The sequence below is a fragment of the Nipponia nippon genome, unplaced genomic scaffold (assembly GCF_047370975.1).
Source record: "Nipponia nippon isolate SJK-2023a ecotype South Korea unplaced genomic scaffold, ASM4737097v1 scaffold_2, whole genome shotgun sequence".
NCBI lineage: Eukaryota > Metazoa > Chordata > Aves > Pelecaniformes > Threskiornithidae > Nipponia > Nipponia nippon.
Genome location: NW_028262336.1, coordinates 131,412,127 through 131,435,187, shown reverse-complemented (window position 1 = coordinate 131,435,187; position 23,061 = coordinate 131,412,127). Strand labels below are relative to the sequence as shown.

The 23,061-nt window shown below is 59.3% G+C and overlaps 1 protein-coding gene across 1 annotated transcript in view; it reads left to right on the top strand.

Annotated features, from left to right (window-relative positions):
• The window catches only part of DCHS1 (dachsous cadherin-related 1), an 85,894-nt gene extending 64,926 nt beyond the window's left edge, over positions 1-20,968 (top strand). The window contains exons 10-21 of the mRNA XM_087758355.1: positions 2,386-3,220; positions 3,534-3,773; positions 4,227-4,352; positions 4,650-4,859; positions 5,460-6,323; positions 6,818-6,931; positions 11,295-11,506; positions 11,688-11,842; positions 13,074-13,204; positions 13,716-14,002; positions 15,302-15,440; positions 15,703-20,968. Coding sequence (XP_087614481.1) covers positions 2,386-3,220; positions 3,534-3,773; positions 4,227-4,352; positions 4,650-4,859; positions 5,460-6,323; positions 6,818-6,931; positions 11,295-11,506; positions 11,688-11,842; positions 13,074-13,204; positions 13,716-14,002; positions 15,302-15,440; positions 15,703-18,317 — 5,928 coding nt within the window. The 3' untranslated portion in view covers positions 18,318-20,968. The remainder of the gene's footprint in view (positions 1-2,385; positions 3,221-3,533; positions 3,774-4,226; positions 4,353-4,649; positions 4,860-5,459; positions 6,324-6,817; positions 6,932-11,294; positions 11,507-11,687; positions 11,843-13,073; positions 13,205-13,715; positions 14,003-15,301; positions 15,441-15,702) is intronic.
• Positions 20,969-23,061: the final 2,093 nt, after the last annotated feature.

Below are 23,061 nucleotides of genomic sequence, written 5' to 3'. Positions count from 1 at the left end.
GGGCTGTGAGAGCACATTGCTGGCTCATGTCCAGCTTTTCGTCTATCACTACCCCCCAAGTCCTTCTCGGCAGGGCTGCACACAATCCCTTCCTCCCCCAGCCTTAACTGATACTGGGGATTACCCTGACCCAAGTGCAGGACCCTACACTTGGCCTTGTTGAACCTCATGAGGTTCACACAGGCCCACCTCTCCAGCCTGTCCAGATCCCTCTGGATGCCATCCCGTCCCTCAGGCGTGTCGACTGCACCACTCAGCTTGGTGTCATCTGCAAACTTGCTGAGGGTGCACTCGATCCCGCTGGATCACCTCTGGATGCAACCATCCAGCCAATTCCTTATCCACCAAACAGTCCACCCATCAAATCCGTATCCTTCCAATTTAGAGAGGAGGATGTTGTGGGGGACCGTGTCAAAGGCCTTACAGAAGTCCAGATAGATGACATCCGTAGCTCTTCCCTCGTCCACTGATGTAGTCACTCCATCATAGAAGGCCACTAGGTTGGCAGGACTTGCCCTTGGTGAAGCCGTGCTGACTGTCCCGAATCACCTCCCTGTCCTCCATGTGCCTTAGCGTAGACTCCAGGAGGATCTGTTCCGTGATCTTCCCAGGCACAGAGGTGAGGCTGACAGGTTGGTAGTTCCCAGGGTCCTCCTTTCTACCCTTTTTAAAAATGGCTGCAATATTTCCCTGAAATATTTCAGCATCTACTGAAAACAGTGTTCCTGACATGCAGGGTGTTCTGCACATCTGTATAACTTCGGCACTCACTGTCTGGTGTATTGGCCCAGACAGCCAAGTCCTTTCTCTGTTGTTAGTAATGAGCTTCCTTTTACAGCAGAGACTCCGGTTTCCCCGCAGTCAAGGCACTTTCACAGTACACCTTTTCACATCTTGCTGTCCCTGTTCTTGCAGTTCCCAAGGCCATTCTCCTTGTTTGATGTTCTGCTGCTTCTCTGTGCTGGCAGTGACCTCTAATATCGTCAGCAAGTTCATAACGTACTCAGCTTTCTTTTGCCCTTGCACCTATCAAAAGTAAATGTCAGCACCAAGAGCCATCTCTGCAAAGGCCTGCTAACTGCTCTCCTTGAGCCAGTCGATCTTTTAGTCCTTTCTGTCACACAGCCATCCTCCTGTTGTGCCTTTCCCCAGTTTAATGAGTGATCTCCCATGTGCTCCTGCATCAGAGCCCAGCTAAAACCCTGACAAGTTAGATAGATAGATACACTGCGTTTCCTTTGACCTTGAGGAGAGAAGCACTCTGTTAGCCTGGCACATCTGCCTGTAGCCATTCCACAATACATTTTACACCATTTCCTTTTTATGCCATGTCTGTAACTGTTCTTGTCATTAAAGTTCTTCTACAGCCTTCAAAGTGTTGAGGCCAGGCTGGCAGACTGGTTGTCCCTGAAGTGCTTGTTTGCATCCCTGTAACGTAGCTATTTGCTTGACGGTCGCTAGTTTTGATACCCCTCTGGGCTGACAGTTTTGCTGTATTCTCTTTTTCCCCGGCTCCTTGACATGAGTGCACCGAGTTCTTCAACATGTCTTCCCTTCAGATAACACTATTGCTTTTCATGCATCCTCTCTCCCATCCACAGGTGCACCTCATCCCCGAATTAACTTCGGTATCTTTAATAAAAGTAGTGATAGTATTTATTTATGTTTGTGTCATACGGGGTTATCTCTCTTCTCTGCACCTCTCTTCTTGCCCACTCTTGCTTACGTTTTGCAGAATTGTTTCTGCTGGTGTCTGCTGTCTTTGCAGTATGTAACACAGTCACAGACTCGCAGAATGGTTGAGGTGGGAAGGCAGCTCTGGAGGTCATCTTGTCCAACCACCCTGCTCAAGCAGGGCCACTCAGATTCAGTTGCCCAGGACCATGTCCAGGTGGCTTTTGACTGTCTCCAGGGATGGAGACTCCACCACCTCTCTGGGCAATCTGTGCCAGTGCTCGGTCACCCTCACAGTTGAAAAAATGTTTCCTGATGTTCAGAGGGAACCTCCTGTGTTTCAGTTTGTGCCCATTGCCTCTGCCACTGGGAAGAGCCTGGCCCTGTCCTCTTTGCACTCTCCCTTCAGGTAGTGATGATCTTACTTTGGTAAGATCCCCCCGAGCCTTCTCTGCCCAGTCAGCAGCTCTCTCTGTCCTTACCTACCCTAGCTCCCCAGGTGAAGCTCGTCTTTCACCCTGTCCAACCTGCACTTATTCTCAGCATGTTTTTCAGGTTGCTATTAATTTTTTAGGCCAAAAGAGCTGAGACCTTGCCTCCCGACACTTGCTCTCTGCAGGCCCCGTGTCCCCCTCTTCACTGGCTCCCCAATAGGACCTCCTGGCACACAGCACCCTGGTGCGTGCCCCTCACTGCTGCCTCTCCCTACAGGTACTGCCATCCTCCCGGGTGCTGCCACGGCCTGATGCCACTGTGCTGACCCTGCACCCTCTCGAGGGGGTCAAGCCAGGGTCCGTGATCGGCTCAGTGGCACCCCCAGATGCCCCTGCACGAGGACAGCTGACCTACACAGTGGTAGGAGGTGGTGGGGATGGCACCTTTGTGGTTGACAGTGTGACAGGGGAGATTTACGCTGCCCGGGAGTTGGACTATGAAGCTGGGGCACGGCACGTGCTTCAGGTGAGTGCTGAGGACATGCAGCATGGCTATCCCTCCAGCCGACTGGTGCTGGTACAGATCCATGTGCAGGACTGCAATGACCAGGCGCCCACCTTCCCTGAAGACCCCATCACCATTGTGGTGCCCGAGAATGCCCAGGCTGGCTCGTCCATCTTCACTTTCCAGGCGGTGGATGGGGATGGTGTGGGTCCCAATAGCCAGGTGCGCTACGCCCTGCTGCACCAGGAGCCCCCCGGGGCTCCCTTCCAGCTTGACAGCCGCTCGGGGCTGCTGACCCTTCGCCAGGGCCTTGACCGGGAGGCTGCTGCCTCCTTCCTCTTGGTGGTGGAGGCCACGGACCAGGCCCGCAACGTCAGCCAGCGCCGTTCGGCAGCCGTCACAGCCCGTGTGTTTGTCACTGATGAGAATGACAACGTGCCCGTGTTCCTCTCGCCTGCTGCTGTCAGCGTCATGGAGGACCAGCCGACAGGGTTCGTGGCGCTGCATGTGGTGGCCCAGGACAACGATTTGGGAGAGAACGGGCGTGTGAGCTACTTGTTGCGAGCAGGCAACAGTGACGGCCGCTTCCACCTTAACCCCAGCACTGGTGAGGGCCCAGGAGGATGCAGGGTGGGCGGCAGGGACACTGGGAACGCAGGGGCTGAGGAGGGTGCAGGGATACATAGGGATGTAGCATGGTGCACAGGAGGAGGGCGTGGACTGGGGAACCCGGAGGAGGGAGATCTGTGGGGTGTGGAGAGTCCCGAGCATAGCACCTGGTTGGCATGATACTGCTGTCTCTCGAGACCTGGCTGTCCCTGGCTCAGCCCAGTGCTTGCAGCCTTGCCATAGCTCTGTCCTGGGAACAGTCGGCCCTGGTGCCGTGCGGTCCCAGCTCGCCTCTCTCCCTGTGTCTGCAGGCGCGCTCTCCATTGTGCGGGCCCTGAACCGGGAGGAGGTGGTGCAGCACAATCTGACTGTGGTGGCCATGGATCACGGTTTCCCACGCCGCTCCGCTACACAGCTACTGTCCGTGCTGGTGCTGGATGTCAACGATGAGGCTCCCACTTTTGAGAAACCTGAGTATGAAGCACACATCATGGAGAACTTGCCAGCTGGCAGCCCTGTGCTGCAGGTGCTGGCCACGGACCGGGACCTGGGTGAGGATGCAGGGCAAGGATGAGCCCCAGTTTGGTCAGGGGCCCTTCTGGAGATGCAGCACCCAGGACTGGGTGAACTCTGCTCCCTCCCACCTGGTTTGGAGAGGGAAGGATCATCACCTGGCCTGGAGATGAGAGAGGGGCTGAATCCTGGGAGAAGCTGAGAATGAGAGCAGGGACTGTGATTCCCTCTGCTCCCCAAGACAGTGGCCTTTGTTCCTTGAAGGTTCCTTGGCCCATCTTCCCTTCCACAAACTGGGCTGGGCTGGGATCTCCCTCCACCACACATCTCTGCCCCAGCTTCACTTGCCATGGAGTGAGATGATCCTCTCCCGGAGCCTGCGTGACCCCTGGGTGGGCAGCCTGGGAGGAGGGAGGTGCAGGGCTCTGAGCCAAATGAGAGGCCCCTGGGGTTGCTGCTGGGCTGCCCTCAAACCATGTTCCTCCCTGCAGGTGCCAATGGGCAGGTGTCCTATGGGGGTCTCTCTGGGGGGCCGTTCTCCATCCACCCACAGACGGGGCTTATTGTCACCACACATCGCCTGGACCGTGAAGAGCAGGAGCAACACGTGCTGATGGGTAGGGCTGAGCTGGTGCATTAGAGGGGTGCAGCAGGCATGGGGGTAGGGAGCACAGGGGAGACCGATGGGTGCCCCCCACTCCTGGGGCAGGGCAGTACTACAGGGAGGGCAGGCCATGGGAAGTGATGGAGGTTTGTGGGGCAGGTGGGGTTGTTGGCTGGTTTGAGCCTGCAGGAATGCCGGTGATCCCATGCCTGGCTGCCCCTGTGATTGTCTGGGCATTTCCATATGACAGCCTTGATAGTAGCTCCCAGTCAGCAGGGTGGCGTGCAGTGCTTTTGCTGTGTTCCTGCAGTCTATGCACGGGATGGTGGCCTGCCCCCCAACCTCTCCAGGGCAACTGTGCGGATAACAGTAGGGGATGAGAATGACCACGCACCACACCTAGAGAGTGAGTCCTGCTCTGTGGAGGTCCCTGAGAACCAAAGCCGCGTGGCACTCTACACCTTGCGGGCCACCGATCCTGATGGAGGCGAGAACGGGCGCTTGGAATACTACGTGGCAGGTGAGGCACACAGGGAGCTCTGTAGCTTCTTTCTCAGCAGTAGGTAAGGGCAGTTCACCCTGGGCTGCCCATGGCTCTGGGAAGCATCACCCGTGGCAGTTCCTGTTCCACTTCAGTTCTCTCCTACTCCAAAGCACAGGGAGCTGCTGCCACCTCTCAGCCCTCTAGTTTCTCTGCCCCTGGTAAAGAGCACCCCAAGATCTGGACAGGCTGCACTTCCTCATTCCCCAGGCTCTTGTCTGGTTCCCCAGGCTTGGACTAGTTCCGTACCTCTCTTGGCTGCTCTGACCTGTTGAATTTACAAGTCGCTAAGTGAGATCTCTTTGCTGTTACCATGCCATGCATTGCCTGGGGGCTTCCCATGGCAGCAACACTGGCCTGTAAGCTGTTGGAGCCAGTTCTTACATACACACACGCACACAGAGCTGGACCAAGGAGGTTCAATCCCACTGGGGCCTTACAGAGACCAGCTCACTCCACCCTCCCTGCAGGCCACACTGGGATGGACTTCATGCTGTCCTCTCTGGGCAGCATAGGGCAGGTCCTTCCTTGTACCAGTTATAGTCACGCTGTCTTGTTATTCCGTCTCTTCTTTTCCAGATGGAGACCCTGGGCAGGATTTCAGCCTAGACCCGGTCTCTGGTGTCCTTTCCACTGCACGTGCCCTTGACCGGGAGCAAGTTGCTTCCTACAGCCTCACAGTGGTGGTACAAGACCACGGCACTCCCCCACGCAGTGCCACCATGTCAGTGAACGTGCGGGTGTTGGACCTAAATGACAACGCACCTGGTTTTGCTCAGGCCACCTATGTGGTGGAGGTGCCAGAGGACTTGCCTGTTGGTGCCCTGGTGCTGCAGCTGGTGGCTGAGGACCCTGACGAGGGCACCAATGGGCAGGTCTCTTACTACCTGGGCAATGAGTCACTTGGCATGTTCCAGGTCGAGCCACAGAGTGGGCGCATCAGAAGTGCCCAGGCGCTGGACCGGGAACGCCACCCCAGTTACAGCTTCCTGGCTAAGGCTGTGGACTCAGCACCATGGGAGCCCAAGAGCGCAGCTGTGCGTGTCACGGTCACGGTGCGAGATGTCAATGACCATGCCCCTGCTTTCCTGCACAGCCCACTCACTGTCAACTTGTCCCGCCACACACCACTCAAGCAGGTCGTGGCCACCATGAGGGCAGAGGACAGGGATGCGGGTGCCAATGCCTCCATCCTGTATCGCCTTGCCACCCCCAACTCTGCCTTCGCAATCAACTCCTACACAGGGGATATCCAACTGCTGCAGCCCCTGGGCTCACTCAGCCAGCGCCAGCGGACACTCTTCATCCTGGCCACAGACCTGGGGCAACCAGCACTCTCCTCTACTGGTGTGGTGGTCATCCATTTGCAGGAAGAGCCCTACCGGGGGCTGCGCTTTCCCCGGAGCACCAGTGACGTGGCCCTGCCAGAAAATGCTGCCCCAGGTATCAGCAGGGCAGGGTGACCAGCAAGTGCTGGGATGAAATGGGACAGGACGGGAGGGGAGGTGGGTGCTGGACCGGCAAAGCTGTGGGAAGCTCAAACCAGGGAGCACTGCAAGGCCTTGGGAAGCCCCATTATGCTTTGGGTAGACCCAAGGGACTGCAGGATCCCACTGGTGCCCAGGCCGTTCAGGGTGGTAATCCCTGTGGGTTTGCCTCAGGGTCCTCAGATCACTGTAGGCAGTCACGGGTACCCGGTTGCTCCTGGAAGGTCTCCAGGGGTCACAGTGAGACCACAGAGGGGCCATGGACAGGACCCGCGAATCCTGGCTTCCAGCCCAAAGTTACCATTGCATCTCGCTCCCTCTGGCAGCAGTGTCCTCAGGCAGACCTGTGTCCCTGTGGCACAGCGTGTGCTGCCCACACACCACCCTGCCCCTCTCTGCCACCTGCCCCGAGACTCTGCTGCCCCTTCACGCTGTTTCACTCTCTTCCAGGCACTGCCGTGGCCAGCATCCAAGCCGTGCACACGGGGGGCTCTTCTGGGCGCATCACGTACAGCATCGTCAGCGGCAACGAGAAGAATGCTTTCCTTATCCAGCCCAGCTCAGGTACAGCACCAAGACCACCCGGGGAAGCAGCACGGGGGAGGCCATCTGTGCTCTGCCAATGCCTGCTCAGCTACCACAAGGCTCAGAGCCCCCCAAAGGCACAGCAACACAGTCCCCATCTCTATACCACTGAATTAAATAGTGTTAGTGTTTGGACATGGACAGTAACCTGTCATTGTCCAGAGGTTGTTAGCACAGCTCCCAGCACAATTTTTGTCCCTCCTAACTGGACCTTTCCCCAAAAGCTCCTAGGCCTAGTTCAGGAGTTAGCAGAGGTCAGGACCATCACTAAGATGCAGTCTGGGTGCAGCCCCTGCCTTAGACGGCAAGTTCAGCCAAATGGCAAGTCCTGTGTTGGGGCCTCAGAGCCAGGCACCTGGACTGCTGCGCTTTATTCCCTGGTGTGCATGAAGCTGCTGTGACTGCAGCCCTGCTGTGGATTCATGGCTGTCTCTATGTAGACCCAAAGGTGACAAAGATGGGGGACCACTCCCTGTCCAATGGGCATCCTAAGGGAGCCCTCCCTCTGCACCAGCCTGTTCCCTGAGCCGTCAGCAGGTGCTGAACACAGCAGTGGTGTCTGTGGGTGGCTGATAACGCAGGCACCGCAGGGAGGCAGGTTGCAGGATGCTGCCCAGGGACACTGGGCAAGCTGGCATTGTTTGCACCACAGGTTCAAAGGGCAGCCTTTGAAGGGCTGCACATCCCTTAGTGTCCGGGAACCCCTGGCTGAGGGTAGGGTGAGGGGTGCCTTGCTGGGAGGTTGGTGCTTGCCCGGTAGTTTGGAAGAGACTGGGATATTGCAGCACCCGGTATCAATACAGGCTGGGGAATGAAGGGATTGAGAGCAGCCCTGAGGAGAAGGACTTAGGGGTACTGGTGGATGAAAAGCTGGCCATGAGCCGGCAATGTGCACTCGCAACCCAGAAAGCCAACCATCTCCTGGGCTGCATCCCCCGCAGCGTGGGCAGCGGGGCGAGGGAGGGGATTCTGCCCCTCTGCTCCGCTCTGGGGAGACCCCTCCTGGAGCCCTGCGTCCAGCTCGGGGGTCCTCAGCAGTTGGAGCAGGTCCACAGAAATGTTCAGAGGCTTGGAACACCTCTGCTATGAGGGCAGGCTGAGAGAGAGCTGGGGTTGTTCAGCCTGGAGCAGAGAAGGCTCCAGGGAGACCTTACTGTGGTCTTAAAGGGGGCTTATAAGAAAGATGGGGACAAACTTTTTAGCAGGGCCTGTAGTGATAGGATAAGAGGTCATGGTTTTAAACTAAAGGAGGGGAGATTTAGACTAGATATAAGAAAGAAATTTTTTACAATGAGAATGGTGAGACACCGGCCCAGGTTGCCCAGAGAGGTGGTAGATGCCCCGTCCCTGGACACATTCAAGGTCAGGCTGGATGGGGCTCTGAGCACCCTGATCTACTGGAAGATGTCCCGGCTCATTGCAGGGCGGGGTTGGACTAGGTGACCTTTAAAGGTCCCTTCCAACCCAAACTATGCTATGATTCTATGATATGAGAAAGTCAGTCCTCAGAGCCCAGACGTCAAGCTGGAGCTTCTTGTTAAAACTCCGTTCTCTTGTGCCTGCTCGATGGTTGGGTTTGGGACAGGATACCAGGCTGACAGAGATCTTTCTGACACTGTGCCACTGTGCAGGCCCTCGTGAGCCACCCGTGGTATGGCACGGCGTTCAATCCATTGGCACCATGATTAAGTGCTGGCCACTGCAAGTCGCCCATGGGCATGGTGGGAAATGCTCAGCCATGTACAAGTACCCATCTGAAATCGCAGTGCTCACCACAGCCCCCTGTCACCACACATCCCCTCAGCCACTATACAGGCTCCTCAGCACCCTGGTGTCGCTGCGAGCTACTCACTGCACAGCGCTGCTGCTGCTGCAAGCAAGCCACAGCATGGGCACCAAGAGCACTGGGGAGAGGCCAGACCAGCACACCATATCTCATGAAGGGGGTCCCAGCCCCCACTGGGGCATGGGCCCCCTGAGTCCTGAGGAACCTGAGCTGCAGCTGCAGGTTTCCTGCTGCAGCCTTGCATCATGGCAGCCAGCCAGCACCACGCTGAGCTGCCCCTGCAGGACTGCCTGCACCCTGACTGTCCCAGAGGGCCTGATGCCATCTTGCAACGAAACCATGTGCACAGCCCAACCGCAACGCCTCTGTCACCTGGTACATGCGGGCATCCAAACAGAGTAACCCCCAGCCCCAAACTCAGCTCAGGAGTTGGTACTCTGCAGTTCCTGAAACCCAGAGTCAACGGGCAGCTGTACTAAAACCCCAGTCAGGCGCACAGAGGTCTGTGACTGTGGAGAGCTGCTGTGCCCAGGGCTCCCCTGCATGCTCTGTCCCAGGGATCGCTGCCTGTGAAGGAGCAGCCTTTGCACAGTGCCATGGGAGTGTGTCTGTCTGAAGCTGCCATTCAGAGGTGAGCATTTCGTAGCTGTGGAGCTGTGCCAAAGCTGCTGTGTCCATGAAGGAGGGGCTGACAGGGTCACACCCTGGCCAATTCTGTCTGGTCCCTGAGCCAGCACCCAGGTCTCTGAGCCAGCAGTCACCATGCTCCTACGTGTACCCAGGTCTCTCAGCTGAAGCCCCAGCCTCGGGGTGAAAGCAGCCCCGAGTGGCTGTGCCTTGTCCCATCTGTTCAGTTCAGAGCCAGGCTGTGCGAGAACAGCAACTGCTGAGGTCTGCCCAGTGGTCTGCTCCTGGGCACTGCTGCAGCAGCTCACAACTGAAACCCTGTGCCGACACCACAGCTGAAACAGACCTCACAGAGCCCTTCTCCTCCCCCTTGCTTTTCCACCCAGGTCTGCAGCCAGACCCTGCACACAGGGACCGTGCTTCCCAGTGGGCGAGGCTGAGACCTGTGGGGTCTGTCATGCAGAGAGCTCCCCTCTCCCTGCTGTCCTGGGTGGTATAAGCAGGGCTCTGCTACCCCATGCATGGCTGTGACACTGGTCTGCATGGCAAGCTGCCGTGCTGTGCTGCAGCAAGGCCTGATGGGGTCACAGAATCACATCCCCCCGTGATCCCTGTCCCTTCGCATCCTTTTGTCTTGTCTCTGCTCAAGCCGTGTGTGCCAGTGGCTCTCAGAACACCCTGGACATGTCCTGGCTGCATCTCGGTTGCATCTCAGTTGCTGTGGCAATACCACTTCATCTCAATGAGGAAACATTTCCCTCGGGCAAAGTGCCCAGAGTACAGGATTTTTCCTTTAAAACACGTCCCTCCTTGAGCCTCGTTTGTCTGTCTGTGAGACACCGCCCTGCTTTCTCCCAGGGCAAGGGGCTGCGTGCTGCAACTGAATACGGGGTGCTGGAGCACCAGAGGGAGGGAGGCCAAGGGGGGCTGGCACAGTGCTGCTCTCCTGCCCTGTGCCAGCTGCCAAGCGGTGTTACACAGGGCCCCTGTCCTTCAGCTCTGCTGTGACGATGGACCAGTGCATGGGCACCAGTGCATGACTGTCCTCGGCCATCCCCAGGCTTATCTCCTCTTCAGGGAGGACCAGAGGTGATGTCCACAGGAGCTGTGTGAGAGCTTTGCATTGGAGAGCATACTAAAGTGCCTGCTGTGGACAAGACCAGAGCAGGGGAATGTCACAGGAGCATCCTCAGCCCCATACTGTGGCACCTCAGGCTCTGCTGCTTCTGTCCTAGGCAGGAACAACCCTTCAGAAAGCGGACTGCTGCTGACTGCTTTCCTTGTATTTTCTCTGGGCCAAGCCAGCCCAGGAGGCAGGGCCTGCTCTCGCAGTCAAATGGTGCCAGTCATTTTAGTGTATCTTTTTGGATGTCCTCCACCTTCTCGGGTGGGACAGCAATACCTTGTCGTTGCAAAAGCCCAGGTGCACAGTGGCTCAGAAGGGTAAGAATAGATGTCTGTCCTCAGACCCCTAGCAGGAGAACTGCTGGCAGCTCCTACAGTGTCTTTGTAAGGATTTGACCTAGACTAATAGCTGCAGTTAGGTGACTTTGGCTTGGAGCTTGATGGGCTTGTGTAGCAGTATAGGGCTTGACACAGAGCAGTTCTCTCTTAAACTGGCCATACCTTGAAAGGTGTCTCCACAGTGGGAGGACTATTGCATGCTTTAATGTAAGCAGAAGCTGTCTGTCCTGAGCAAGGTGCAGGATTTATGACCCAGGGCAGCTCACGGGGACCGATAAGAAGGCTGTCCGTTTGGAGAGGGCTCAGAAGAGCTCAGTGTGTTTGTTCTGTCTATTTGAGAATGGATGGATGGGCAGAGGGATGGACTGAGTGCAAGGGAACAAAAGAGAAGACAAGGGATGGATGTGCTGGTGCCTCATTCACCCCCTCTTCACCCATCCCATCCTGCTGTTTCCCTGCTCCCAGGTGCCATCTCAGTTCAGGACTCCAGCAGCCTGGATTTCGAGGCCAGCCCCCGGCTGCGCCTTGTGGTCCAGGCAGAGACAGCAGCTTCCTTCGGCTTTATGGCCATAAACCTTAACCTGCAAGATGTGAACGACAACTTGCCACGCTTCCAGCTGCAGAACTATGTGGCGTTCATCTGGGAGTCACAGAGCTATGACTCGCCAGTCATCCAGGTATCACTGGGGGCACAAACAGGGACACCTGGGCCCCTGGCCTGCCTCTCTGCTGGGGTGAGGCAGTGGGGGGCTGTGCCACGGGCCTGGGGCTGGCACCTACGGAGAGGTCTAGTCTTGGAGGGCTGTGGTTTACAGGGCTCCACAACTGCACTGCTGAATCTCTCGTGTGGCTTTGCAGGTCCTGGCAGATGATCTGGATCAGGGAGCGAACGGGCAGGTGACTTATGCCATCAACCAGTCCCTGCCAATGACAGGCTTGTACCACATCGATTCTCAGACTGGCACTATCACTACTGCTGCCATCCTGGACAGGGAGATCTGGTCCCAGACCCGGTGAGTGGAGCCAGGCTAACTTGTGCCACAGGTACGAGGGGGGCATAGCTGCGGAGCAGCGTCCTCAAGGCTGCGGAGGATACTCTGCTACTTGGTGCCACCCAAAGCTGTCTCAGCCCTGCCTGTAAAATGTTTTTACCAAACAGCAGGAACTTGGGCTTAGTGTTAACATGGGGAGCAAATGGTATCCAAGGCGTGACAGATGGCCATGAGATGAGCCAGTGCTTTGTTCAGCCTGGTCTCCGCAAATCTGAGAAGATTGTAAGGGGGGGGCAGTGGACTCTCTTCAGTGGCCACATCCATTCCCTTTCCTGTCTGCTTAATCCAGACCACATATGCTCAGTCCCTCCCCACTCCCATGCATTGCACCCTTCTGCCCTGCCACACGTGCTCCGGATGCTGTGCACTGCCCTGAACCCTCTGGTAAGGCCTCCTGCGTTCAGCCCAGGTCCTCTGGGCCCCTCACCATGTGCACACACTCTAGACATCGTCTAGCCGCACGTATATAAGATAATGGCAAACACTGCACACAATGAATTTAAGTCTTCCCCTACCCTTTTACACATGCATGGTTCAGATGCAAGGAACAACTTCTGCCACCCCACTCAGGCTATGTTCTCTCCCCCGTACGCATGCTCCAATGTCTACGTGTCTCTCTCCCTTCTTCCCCAGCATGGGGAGGCCTAGGGCATTCATCCCATTCACATACCCATCACCATTCCACAAAGAGGCTCCTTGCATTCCCCAACACCCAGATATGCTCCAAAGGCCTGTCTCCCTTGCAAAAGCCTCCAACCATGCATGCATCTTTTGTCCCACATGCCCACGCCAGGGCTGTGCATGAATCCACTGCCCACCACACGCTCCAAAGACTTGTGCCCACATTCACTGCCTGCTCGTATGTTCCAGGTGCGGGACACAAACCCACTGCCCTCCAAACATGCACCTCAGATGTGCATCCATCTGCTGCCCTGCCCCACCGTACTCTCGATGTACACACATCCACTGCCCCACATATGCACTCCAGATGCTCTGCACATATCCATTGCCCCAGACACACCAGATGCTGTGCACAGTTCCACTACCACATGTACACACTCCAACCCTGTGCACACATGCAGTACCCCCCCCGACATGTTCCAGATGCTGTGCATGCATGCAAGCATTGCTACCTCACACATATGGCCACGTGTCTGTGAACCTTGTGCTGTGCCCTTGTGCTTGCCCACAGTTTGGTGGTAACGGCAATGGACAGAGGGACGCCGCCTCTTGTGGGCTCTGCCACGCTGACCGTTGTGGTGATGGACATCAATGACAATAGCCCCACCATCCCGTTTCCCTGGGAGGTGCGGGTCCCAGAGAGTAAGTGCAGCTCAGCCCCATGAGGTAATGTGTCACCAATGGCAGGAGTTGAGGCGCGATGGACACCTGTGGGTTGGGGAGAAGCCCCCGGAGAGGCCTGTCTGTTCCCTTGCCAAGGGCTGGCTTGTGCTGACCCACTGGCTGGGCTCCCCCGAGCTCTTCGGCACTGCCCCATCTGTGACGGCCTGGGGCTGGGGGTTGTACAGCCCCTACGCTGCAGCTGTGTCCTGAGGGAACCAGCTGAATTCCCAACTCATCCCTGGCCCCTGCCCGCACTGTAGGCTCTGGCTGCACGCACCTGCCCTGCCTGCTCTCTGTCCTTGGCCTGCGTGCCCTGTGCCTGTGCCAGCCTTGACCTGCCCTGCCTAGCTCCCAAGACCGTCCCCCTTACCCCTAGCATCTCCCCCTTGTCCCCGGTGCTCAGGCTCTGGACTGAGCTGGTTTCCCACCACGTGAGCCAGGTCTTCTCCAAGGAGATGGGGCTGCTTGCTCATGCCTCGCCTCTCCACAGACACGCTGCTGGGCACCCAGATAGCCCAGCTGACCGGGAATGATGTGGACTCAGGCCCCACGCTCTCCTACACGCTCATGCTGGATGGTGATGCCGTGGGCACGTTCAGTGTGCTGCGGTATGGGGGACGCATTGCCCTGACAGGGCCACTGGACTATGAACAGCGCAGCCACTACACCCTCACCCTGCGTGCCTCTGACACCCGCCACGAGACCGAGGCCAACCTCACCGTCGTTGTGGAGGATGTGAATGACAATGCGCCGACTTTCAGCCAGGGCTTCTATCAGGTACGGTGCACGCAGGTGTGCCAGGCAGCGCGGGCTGTCCTGCACAAGCCCCTCTGCTGCTCCTGCCTGGCTCACAGAGATCCCCTTGAGCGTGGGCCTGAGCCCGTCCTGGCCCCTCTCCTCCTGGGCTCCCATCCACATCCTGACACCCCTTGTGCTGTCACTGCGGTGTGGACAGGAGGCTGAAACCAGGCACGTAGCACTGGGATCAGCAACTGCGGGCCTGCACAGCTGCATGCAGATCACAGAATCGTTTAGGTTGGAAAAGACCCTTAAGATCATGGAGTCCAACCGTTAATCTAACCCTGCCAAGCCCACCACTAAACCATGTCCCTAAGCACCACATCTGCCTGTCTTTTAAATACCTCCAGGAATGGAGACTCAACCATTTCCCTGGGCAGCCTGGGCCAGGGCCTGACAGCCCTTTGGGGAAGAAGTTTTTCCCAATACCCAACCCAAACCTGCCCTGGCGCAGCTTGAGGCCGTTCCCTCTCGTCCCATCGCTTGTTCCTGGGGAGAAGAGACCGACCCCCCCGGCTCCAGCCTCCTTTCAGGCCGTTGCAGAGAGCGATGAGGGCTCCCCTCAGCCTCCTCTTCTCCAGGCTGAGCACCCCCAGCTCCCCCAGCCGCTCCTTGTAAGACTTGTGCTCCAGACCCTTCACCAGCTTCATTGCCCTTCTTTGCGCGTGCTCCCGATGGTACATGCTGGAACAGGTGGGAACTGTGGGAAGGCCAGAAGTGGTGGGAGATGGCTCACAACCTGGACAAGTGTTTCGGGCGAGACCTGGCCTGGGGCCCCATAGGCAGATCACTGGATGAAAGCAGATGCGTGCAACGTGCTGCATCTCTGAAGCAGAGACGCAAGAAACTGGGAAGCCACAGAAATGCTTCAAGGTTGTGAGAGGACAGAACTGCCTGTACATGCTGTTTGGCACACCAAAAAGACAACAGCTGTTTTGACTTGTGTAAAATACCTTTTGTGGAGAAAATACCAGCTATTCTTCAGAATAGCAGAGCAAAACAGAGAAAAGGATTGGGAACTGGATGCTGAAGCTGGTTGGGGGTCACACTAACAAGGCTAGGTGCTGTGCACATGGGACAGGCCCCCTCAGCGTGCCAGCCATGGCCCTGGTGCAGAGGTGGGGAGGGCCCTGGCCAGCGATAAGCTGGGCCACCTTGGCTATCACTGCCCTGGCCAGCCCCAGACCTTCTCCCAGCCCTGCTGGCTGACTCCAGGCAAGGGGGAACAGGCACCCGCATGGGGGACCTGGTGCTGACTGGGGCTTCCTCCTCTTCCAGGTGACGTTGCCGGAGCACACGCCTGCAGGCAGCATCATTCTCACCTTGAGCGCAACTGACCCAGACTCGGGGAACAACGGGGATGTCACCTTCCACCTGGCCGTGCCCAGCCCCGACATCGCCATCGACCCCAGCAATGGTGCGTGGCGCTGGCTGCTGTGTGGGGCCCATCTTGGGGGTTGCTCTGACGGTGCCTGCAGAGGGAGGTGCCCCAGTGCTGGCCCAGGCTCAGCCCCTCACCAGGTCACTGTCCGGGGTGGCCAGTGAGGCAGACGTGGTGGTGTAGCCATCGAGCACTCCCACCGCAGCATCCTGGACGCCTGTTCCTCCAGCCATAACCCTAACACCCTTCCCGGGTCCCTGTTGGCCCCCATGCTGACTCTGGCTTTGTGCCCTCACAGGGACCCTCTTCACCATTCGGCGAGTGGAATTCAACGCCAGCCAGCCCACCCTGGACCTGGTGGTGGAGGCCCGCGACCGTGGCTCTCCCAACCTCTCATCCTGGGCCACAGTGCAGCTCCAGGTGCTGGATGTGAATGACCACAGCCCCAGCTTCCAGGTGCCATGCTACAACGCCAGTGTCCCTGAGGACCTGCGCCCAGGAACCACCGTGCTGACACTAGAGGCAGGTGATGCCGATCTCTCCCGGGAGAACGCTGGCTTCGACTACACCATCGTCAGTGGCAATGGCGGCAACGCCTTCCAGGTGGAGAGCCGGGTGGCCTGGGCAGGAGGGCATCTCCGCACACAGGGTGCCTTGGTGCTTGTGGAGCCTTTAGACTTCGAGGCCATCCCGGTCTACAACCTCACCGTGGCAGCCTCGGACCGGGGCCTGCCGCAGCGCAGCACCACGGTGCCTGTGCTCATCACCGTGCAGGATGTCAACGACAACCCACCCGTGTTCACCAGAGCTGAGTACCGCACAGCGGTGAGCGAGAGCGCACCCCCTGGCACAGAGCTGCTGCGCGTGGTGGCCCACGATGCTGACTCGGGGCCCCGTGGCCATGTTCACTACACCATCAGCTCAGGTGACCAGCATGGGCTCTTCCAGCTTCATGAGAGTACGGGGGCCCTGTGCCTGGCACGGCCCCTGGACCGGGAGGCCCAGGCACTACACACACTTGTGGTGCAGGCCACAGATGTGCCAGGCGGGCACTTTGCACTGGTACCTGTAGCCATCGAGGTGAAGGATGTCAACGATAACAAGCCATACTTCCCAGTGGAGGTGCTGAGTGCCAGCATGCGGGAGAACCTGCCCCCCGGCACACTGGTCACCACGCTGCGTGCCGTCGATGCAGACACCGGTATCTTCGGGGAACTGCGGTACACAGTGCTGGAGCAGCCAGTGGGGGAGCCCAGCATGACGGAGGGCCGGGATGCCTTTGCCATCAACAGCAGCTCTGGGGAGCTGCGCTCCCGACTTACCTTTGACTATGAACGAGCCAAAGCCTTCCAGCTCCTAGTCAGGGCCACTGATGCTGGCAATGCCTCTGCCACGGTGACCGTGCGGGTGCTGGTGACCGGAGAGGACGAATATGATCCCATCTTCCTGAGCCCCTCCTTCAACTTCGAGGTCCCTGAGGGCGCCCGCAAAGGGCAGAGCATTGGGCGGGTGCTGGCAACAGACGAGGACGAGGGGGCTGATGGTGTTGTATTGTACTCCCTGGCAAAGCCCTCACCGTACTTTGCCATCAACCAAACCACAGGCACCATCTACCTGCGTGTGGACAGCCAGCCCCAGGCCGGAGCTGGGCGCGCCAAGAGGGAGCCACGTGAGATGAGCCTGGAGGTGCAGGCGCGCAGCCCCCTGCCCGCCTCCCGCTCGGCCTCTGCGCAGGTCACCATCGATGTCACGCACACCTCCTTCGGCCTGGCTCCGGACCTCAACCTGCTGCTAGTGGCCGTCGCCGCCTCGCTGGGGGTTGTGGTGGTGCTGGCCGCCGTGGCCATTGTGCTGGCACTGGTCCGCTCTCGTCACCGCCGGGGCCACGAGAAGCCGGAGGGGGATGGGCCGCTGGGCCGCGTGCAGAGTGGCTCCCTGCAGAAGCTCGGCCGCGAGGAGCCGGCGCTTCCCGGGGGCGAGCACATTTACCACCAGGCCCTGCCGGGGTATGGGGGCGAGCCGGCAGGGCCCTACACGCGGGGCGGCTCGCTGGACCCCTCACACTCCAGCGGCCGAGGCTCCGCCGAAGCCGCTGAGGATGATGAGATCCGGATGATCAACGAGTACCCCCGCGTGGCCAGCATCACAGCCTCCATGCAGGAGCACATTTCCGCCCGCGGCCCTGACTCCGGCATCCAGCAAGATGCCGACCAGCTCTCTGACATCTCCTGTGAGCCGGCCGCCCTGGAGAGCGCCCAGTGGTTCAAGAGCAAGAAGGGCTCCGGGCTGCTGCTGCCAGGGCCACCCCCGCAGCTGTACCGCGAGGATGGGGGAGGCAGCGCCTTCCTCGGCGTGCGCTGTGGCCTCAGCGTCTCCTCCCAGCCCCAGGACTATGCCTTCCCGGAGGACGGCAAGCCCTCCGTGGAGGGCTCGCTCACCGCCATCGTGGCCAGTGATGAGGAGCTCCGCGGCAGCTACAACTGGGATTACCTGCTGAACTGGTGCCCCCAGTTCCAGCCGCTGGCCAGTGTCTTCACAGAGATTGCCCGCCTCAAGGATGAGAGCTCCCTGCGCAAGCCTTTCCCGACCAAGCCCAAGGCAGAGCCCAAGCCCCGCATCGACCCCCCACCTCTCATCACCTCAGTCGCCCACCCGGGTGCCAAGTCTGTGCCCCCCAAGCCGCCGGCGGGCAGGACCTTCCCGCACCCGTCCTCCCTGCGCCGTTCGCCCATCAGCCACGAGGGCTCTATCTCGTCCTCCGCCATGTCGCCCAGCTTCTCCCCCTCGCTGTCCCCGCTGGCCACCCGCTCCCCCGTGGTCTCGCCCTTTGGCATCTCACAGGGGCCTTCTGCCTCTGCCATCAGTGCCGAGCACTCACTGGAGCCCCCCGAGGAGGCCGAGCTCAGGATTTAGACCTGGGCCCGTGGACTCCTCCGCCCCACCCCACAGCCATGGGGTCAGGAGCAGGGCCAAGCCCAGGGCTGCTCTGCATGGGTGCTAATCCTGCTCTCCCAGCACCTTGCCTGGCCCGGGGCCCCCATGGGCTGTGGGTTCCTGTGTCCTTTGGGGCTGCTGGCTCCTGTCACACCCTGTGGTCTGGCAGATTCAGTGCTGGTTTTGATGCCCTATGGACTGCTGATCCTAGTGCCAGCACCCCAGGGCGGCGGTTCCTTGTACTGCTCATGGTGTCTCAGATCGGCACCTGGCAGGATGGTGCTTCACGGTACTCTGCTCTGAGAGACGCTGGGAGCAGACGGGGTGCTCCCTGCCCTGCTGGGCCAGGTTACTGCAGACTGCAGACCCTGCCCCTCCCCGGCCACTTACCCAAGCCACGCAGCAGCCTGGGTGCAGCAGGACACTGAGCCATCCCCGTTGGCCCTTTCCCCGCAGAAGCTCACAGGGCTGGGGAGGAATGCTCCCAGGGCAGGGATGCACTGCTCAGCAGGCAGAGCCGCAGCTGTCTGCCCATCCTGCCTGCGGGGCCGGGGATGGCTGAACCTGCTTCCTGAGAGTGAGGGGAGACCCATCTCAGGCCAGGCTGGAGTGGGAGGAGAAGGCAGTGCCCGCTTTCTGCTTGCCTATCCATGGCTGGTGGGGGGAAAGGGGATTCTTTGGGGGGGGGTCTCTCGAGCCCTTCCACCTCCCACCACTGCATGTGACCCTTTTAAGGGAGCTCCTTCCCAGAGCTGCTGGAGAGCCCTGTTCCTCGGGGCCTGGGCTGGGAGGCAGGTACCCTGCTCAGCATGGGAGCCCCATTCCTGGAGAAGCTGCTCCCGGCGCCAGGTACCTCTCTGGGCTGCGGGCTGGCTGGGCACCAGGCACGGACACTGCCCAGGCACCAGGCAGGCTGTGCGGCGGGGCCAGCAGGAGCAGTGGCGCGAGAGCTGCAGCAGAGCTGACCCCGAGACGGCCTGGCCCCAGGAAAGGCAGCAATGTGGCTGCTCAGTGACACAAGCCAGTGGCCTCCTCCCGCTCCATCTGCCCCAGGCCTGGTGGCCAGCCTGCAGCTGCCCAGAGGCAGGCGGGAGAGGGTACCCCAAAAAGCCACACGGCCTGAAGCTGGCACGGTGGCAGCCAGCATATTACATATACGCGGGGCAGCCGGCCTCCCCCAGGGCCTTGCAGTGTGCCGTGCTCAGCAGGACAGTGTGGGCCACCAGGGACACCTCCAAAATGCGGGCAGGTGCCAGCCCTCTGTGCAGGGGCTGCTCTGCACCAGTCCTTCATGCCATGTCGTGAGCATGGGGTAGAGCCACACTCCAATGGGGCTGGTCCCCATCCTCACTCCAGCACCACTCGCCTTGCAGCTGGTGTCACGCTCACGCTGGGATCAGCCCCCACCTGGTGCTCACCCTGCAGCCCATGGCTGCTCACAGTGATGCAGGCACGCGTCGCGTGGCCCTGTGCCCTGGGAGTGCAGCCCTAGGGCTTGCCGCTGCGGCCCTGGCCCTGGACGGTCACGGTCGCTGTGACCCACATGCAGACATGGGTGCAGGGCCAGGGCCAGGGCATGTGGAGCACCGCCGCAGCTGCAAATACACAGTCAGCCTGGGCACGAGCATGTTTGTGGTGTCGGGGAGGACACCCAGCCACCTGAGAAGGGGGTCTGCGGGAATTTCCTTCCTATCACACTTTTCCTAGACCCGCTCTGTAGCCTCAGCCCGAAGCATGTCAGCACCATGGCTGCAACCCCAGCCCCAAATGTTTTATCACAACAGCCAAAACCCATCACTTTTGCCCACTCCCCCCCATTTCCCACTAAGAACCATCTGACACTGCAGCCCCATCTCTGTCATTGTCTCAGCCCTGAACCCCCAGCTTTGCGCCACAGGTCCCAGCCCAGCTGCACTGTGGGCATCCCCACGCCGCGGGCACAGTGCTGCACCCCAGTCCCCATGATGCACGTGTGAGTGGGTCCCTGGTGCCAGCAGCCCTGGGAGCTCTCCTGGGCACAGGGCAGCGACACAGGACAGGGATCTGCAGCAGCGATGGTGGCACCAAGGGGGCTGCAGGGCCATGCCTGCACTGCTTGGGAGCCACAGAGGACCCAAGGCAGCTCTGGGAGGGGAGGATGGGTTCTGCCTCACTCAGCACAGGGACAGCCCATGGAGGCTCTCGGGGCGGGCACCCCTCGTCCCTTCTCTCCTGGCCGGGCTGTCCTGCTCACGAGCACTGTGGGGAGCACGCCAAGGGCGCCCTGTGCTCCCTGAGCCCTAGCAGCCCTGCTCCCCCCAGCATGTTTGGGACAGGGGACACGGACGGGTCACCCCTCTGCACGCCACATAGAAGGGTCAGACACACAGCAGCCCCACTTTGGTCTGGGGGACACAGCCACGGGCTGCTGAGCCCAGCCAGGAGCCGAGCCTCCAGTTATTTATTTTTACACATTGTACTACGATTCCTGTTTTCTACTTTGTTTGTACCTTTTGTATCGTGTCTCGCTGAGCTGCATGTATTGGGCGCTGCTCATCGGCCTGCACACTGGGCCGTTCCAGCACAGCCTGGACCCAAGTGCCAACTTCTCAAAGAAATGCCTTAATAAACCACACTTGTTTGTACAGAGATGACATCATCACTGCTGCTCTGGGCTCGCGCTGTGCTGGCACCGTGGCCCTGCCAGGCGCTGGGGAGAAGCACCAGCAGGGCTGGCAGGCGGGGACAGACCTGAGGCACGGTGGGGCTCAGCATGTGGCGTGGCTGCCAGCAACGTGCCACGGGCCACAGTCACCCGTGCACCCGTACCTTGCACTTGGCTCTGGGCAGCTCCTTGGGTGGGAGAGCTGCGGCATGTGGGCTGTGCTGTGGCTGCTTCTGGCCCCTGGGGCAGACACTGCCAGCTCCAGGCAGCCCTGCTGCCTCGCTACGGCCGCCTGCCTCCTGGCCTTGGCAATAGGTCAGGCCTGCAATGAGGTGCAGGTATTTCAGCCCGAGCACAGCACTGTGGGCATGGCCCGGGTGCCCCGACTCCTCCTGGTGCATGCTGTGGCTGCGCGTGTCCCGGCATTGCGGCACACGCGGCCCTGGCTTGGCTGTTGCCCTGGCCACGCCACCAGCACCCACGTGCATGACTACATCATGCAAGTCCCTTCTGCGAGAGGCTGCCGAATCCGGCAGGTGAGGCTGCCACAGTGCCATGGCCCCAGGTCTAACCAGCAGTGAGGTTGAGCATGTCTTCCCGACAGGCAGACACACACAAACACAGGTCTACAAGACACGTCTGCATGTGTGCGCACAGCCGGCCATACAGAGCAACACGGACAGCCACAAACAGCACCAACAGCCTCATCCTGCTCCCCTCACTGGCTGATGAAGGTCTGTCAGTGGGAATATATGTGTACAATGTGGAGCTCTCCAGTAGCTGGGCTTAGACACGCAGCCTGCCCAGTAGGTGCCCCCGGATTCCCAGTCTCCCCAGTTGCTGACACCTAGACGTATGAGTCCCTAGCCCCACTCTAGCTGCTACAGGACCCCCCCATTACAGACACCAACACACACAGAGACACACACACACAGTGGAACCCTGTGGTAAGCGGGCTTAGAAAATCAGTCTACCCAGTAGCTTGCCTTTGGGTCTCCTCCCCTCCTGTTGCCTAAAACAGAGACACACAAGTGGTTCTTGGTTGATCTCCAGACCCTACGGTCTCTCTGGCAGTTGGCTAGGACTCCCCCGATCCCTCTGGCAGCCTTCTTCCCTGTGGTCCTGCCACACACACACACACACGCACTCACTCCCCTTCCTCCCAGGCCACCTCACCCACTCGCTGCCTAGCCCGGATGGCTATTTGCTAGCAGTGACGCACTCACGCACCTATACTCCCTCTCTCCAGTTGCTGGCACCGTGGGCACACTGGCCCTGTGATCTGACACTACACACATCTGATGCACACACATGCACGCAGAACAGAGTCCCCCTGACCCAGGAAAACAGAAATTGAGTGTAAGAAGACGACAGGACAGGCTGCGCAGTCACTGGATGCAGGGCATGGCCTGACAAATGTACTGACCATCAACCCATTTACATGTGACCAGACGCTTTTATCTGTTTTCCCCTGTTTTTCCATTTTTTGTTCCACCCCAAACCACCTTCATCCTTCCCTTTCCTCACCTTTTAGTTCCTCTGCTACACATCCCATAATAAGTCTTGCGCAATCCTAAAATGCTCTGCGTTTTGCCTCGTGTAATGTGCCCCATACTGCTAGACAGTGCCCCTGCGGTCCGTGGCATGACTGGGAGAGCAGCTCCCGCGCACTCGTTCCGGTGGGTGCCACCCTCAGCCCATGGGGCTGGCCGTGAGCCAGGGACAGCCTGGGCAGCGCTGGGGAAGGGCGTCCCTTTCTCCGACTGCGTTATTGGGGTTCCTCTGCCCGCCACTGTTTCTCTGCTACTTTATCACAGAATCGTAGAATCATTAAGGGTGGAAAAGACCTCTTTTCACATAACCTAACACCTTCCAGCTCCCTGACCGGTAGCAACAGCAATGCCAGTGCATGCCGGGCGTGCTCGCTGCTCTGTGGCTGAGACTAAGGGGGTCTTTGGCCAGCAGGAAGGATGTTACTGTTCTCCCCTGGCATTGCCTGACCTCGGGTAATCCCGACTGTCCAGAGGAGGAGGCACGCTTGCCTCCATCTGCAGGAAGAGCACACAAGCCTACCCGGGG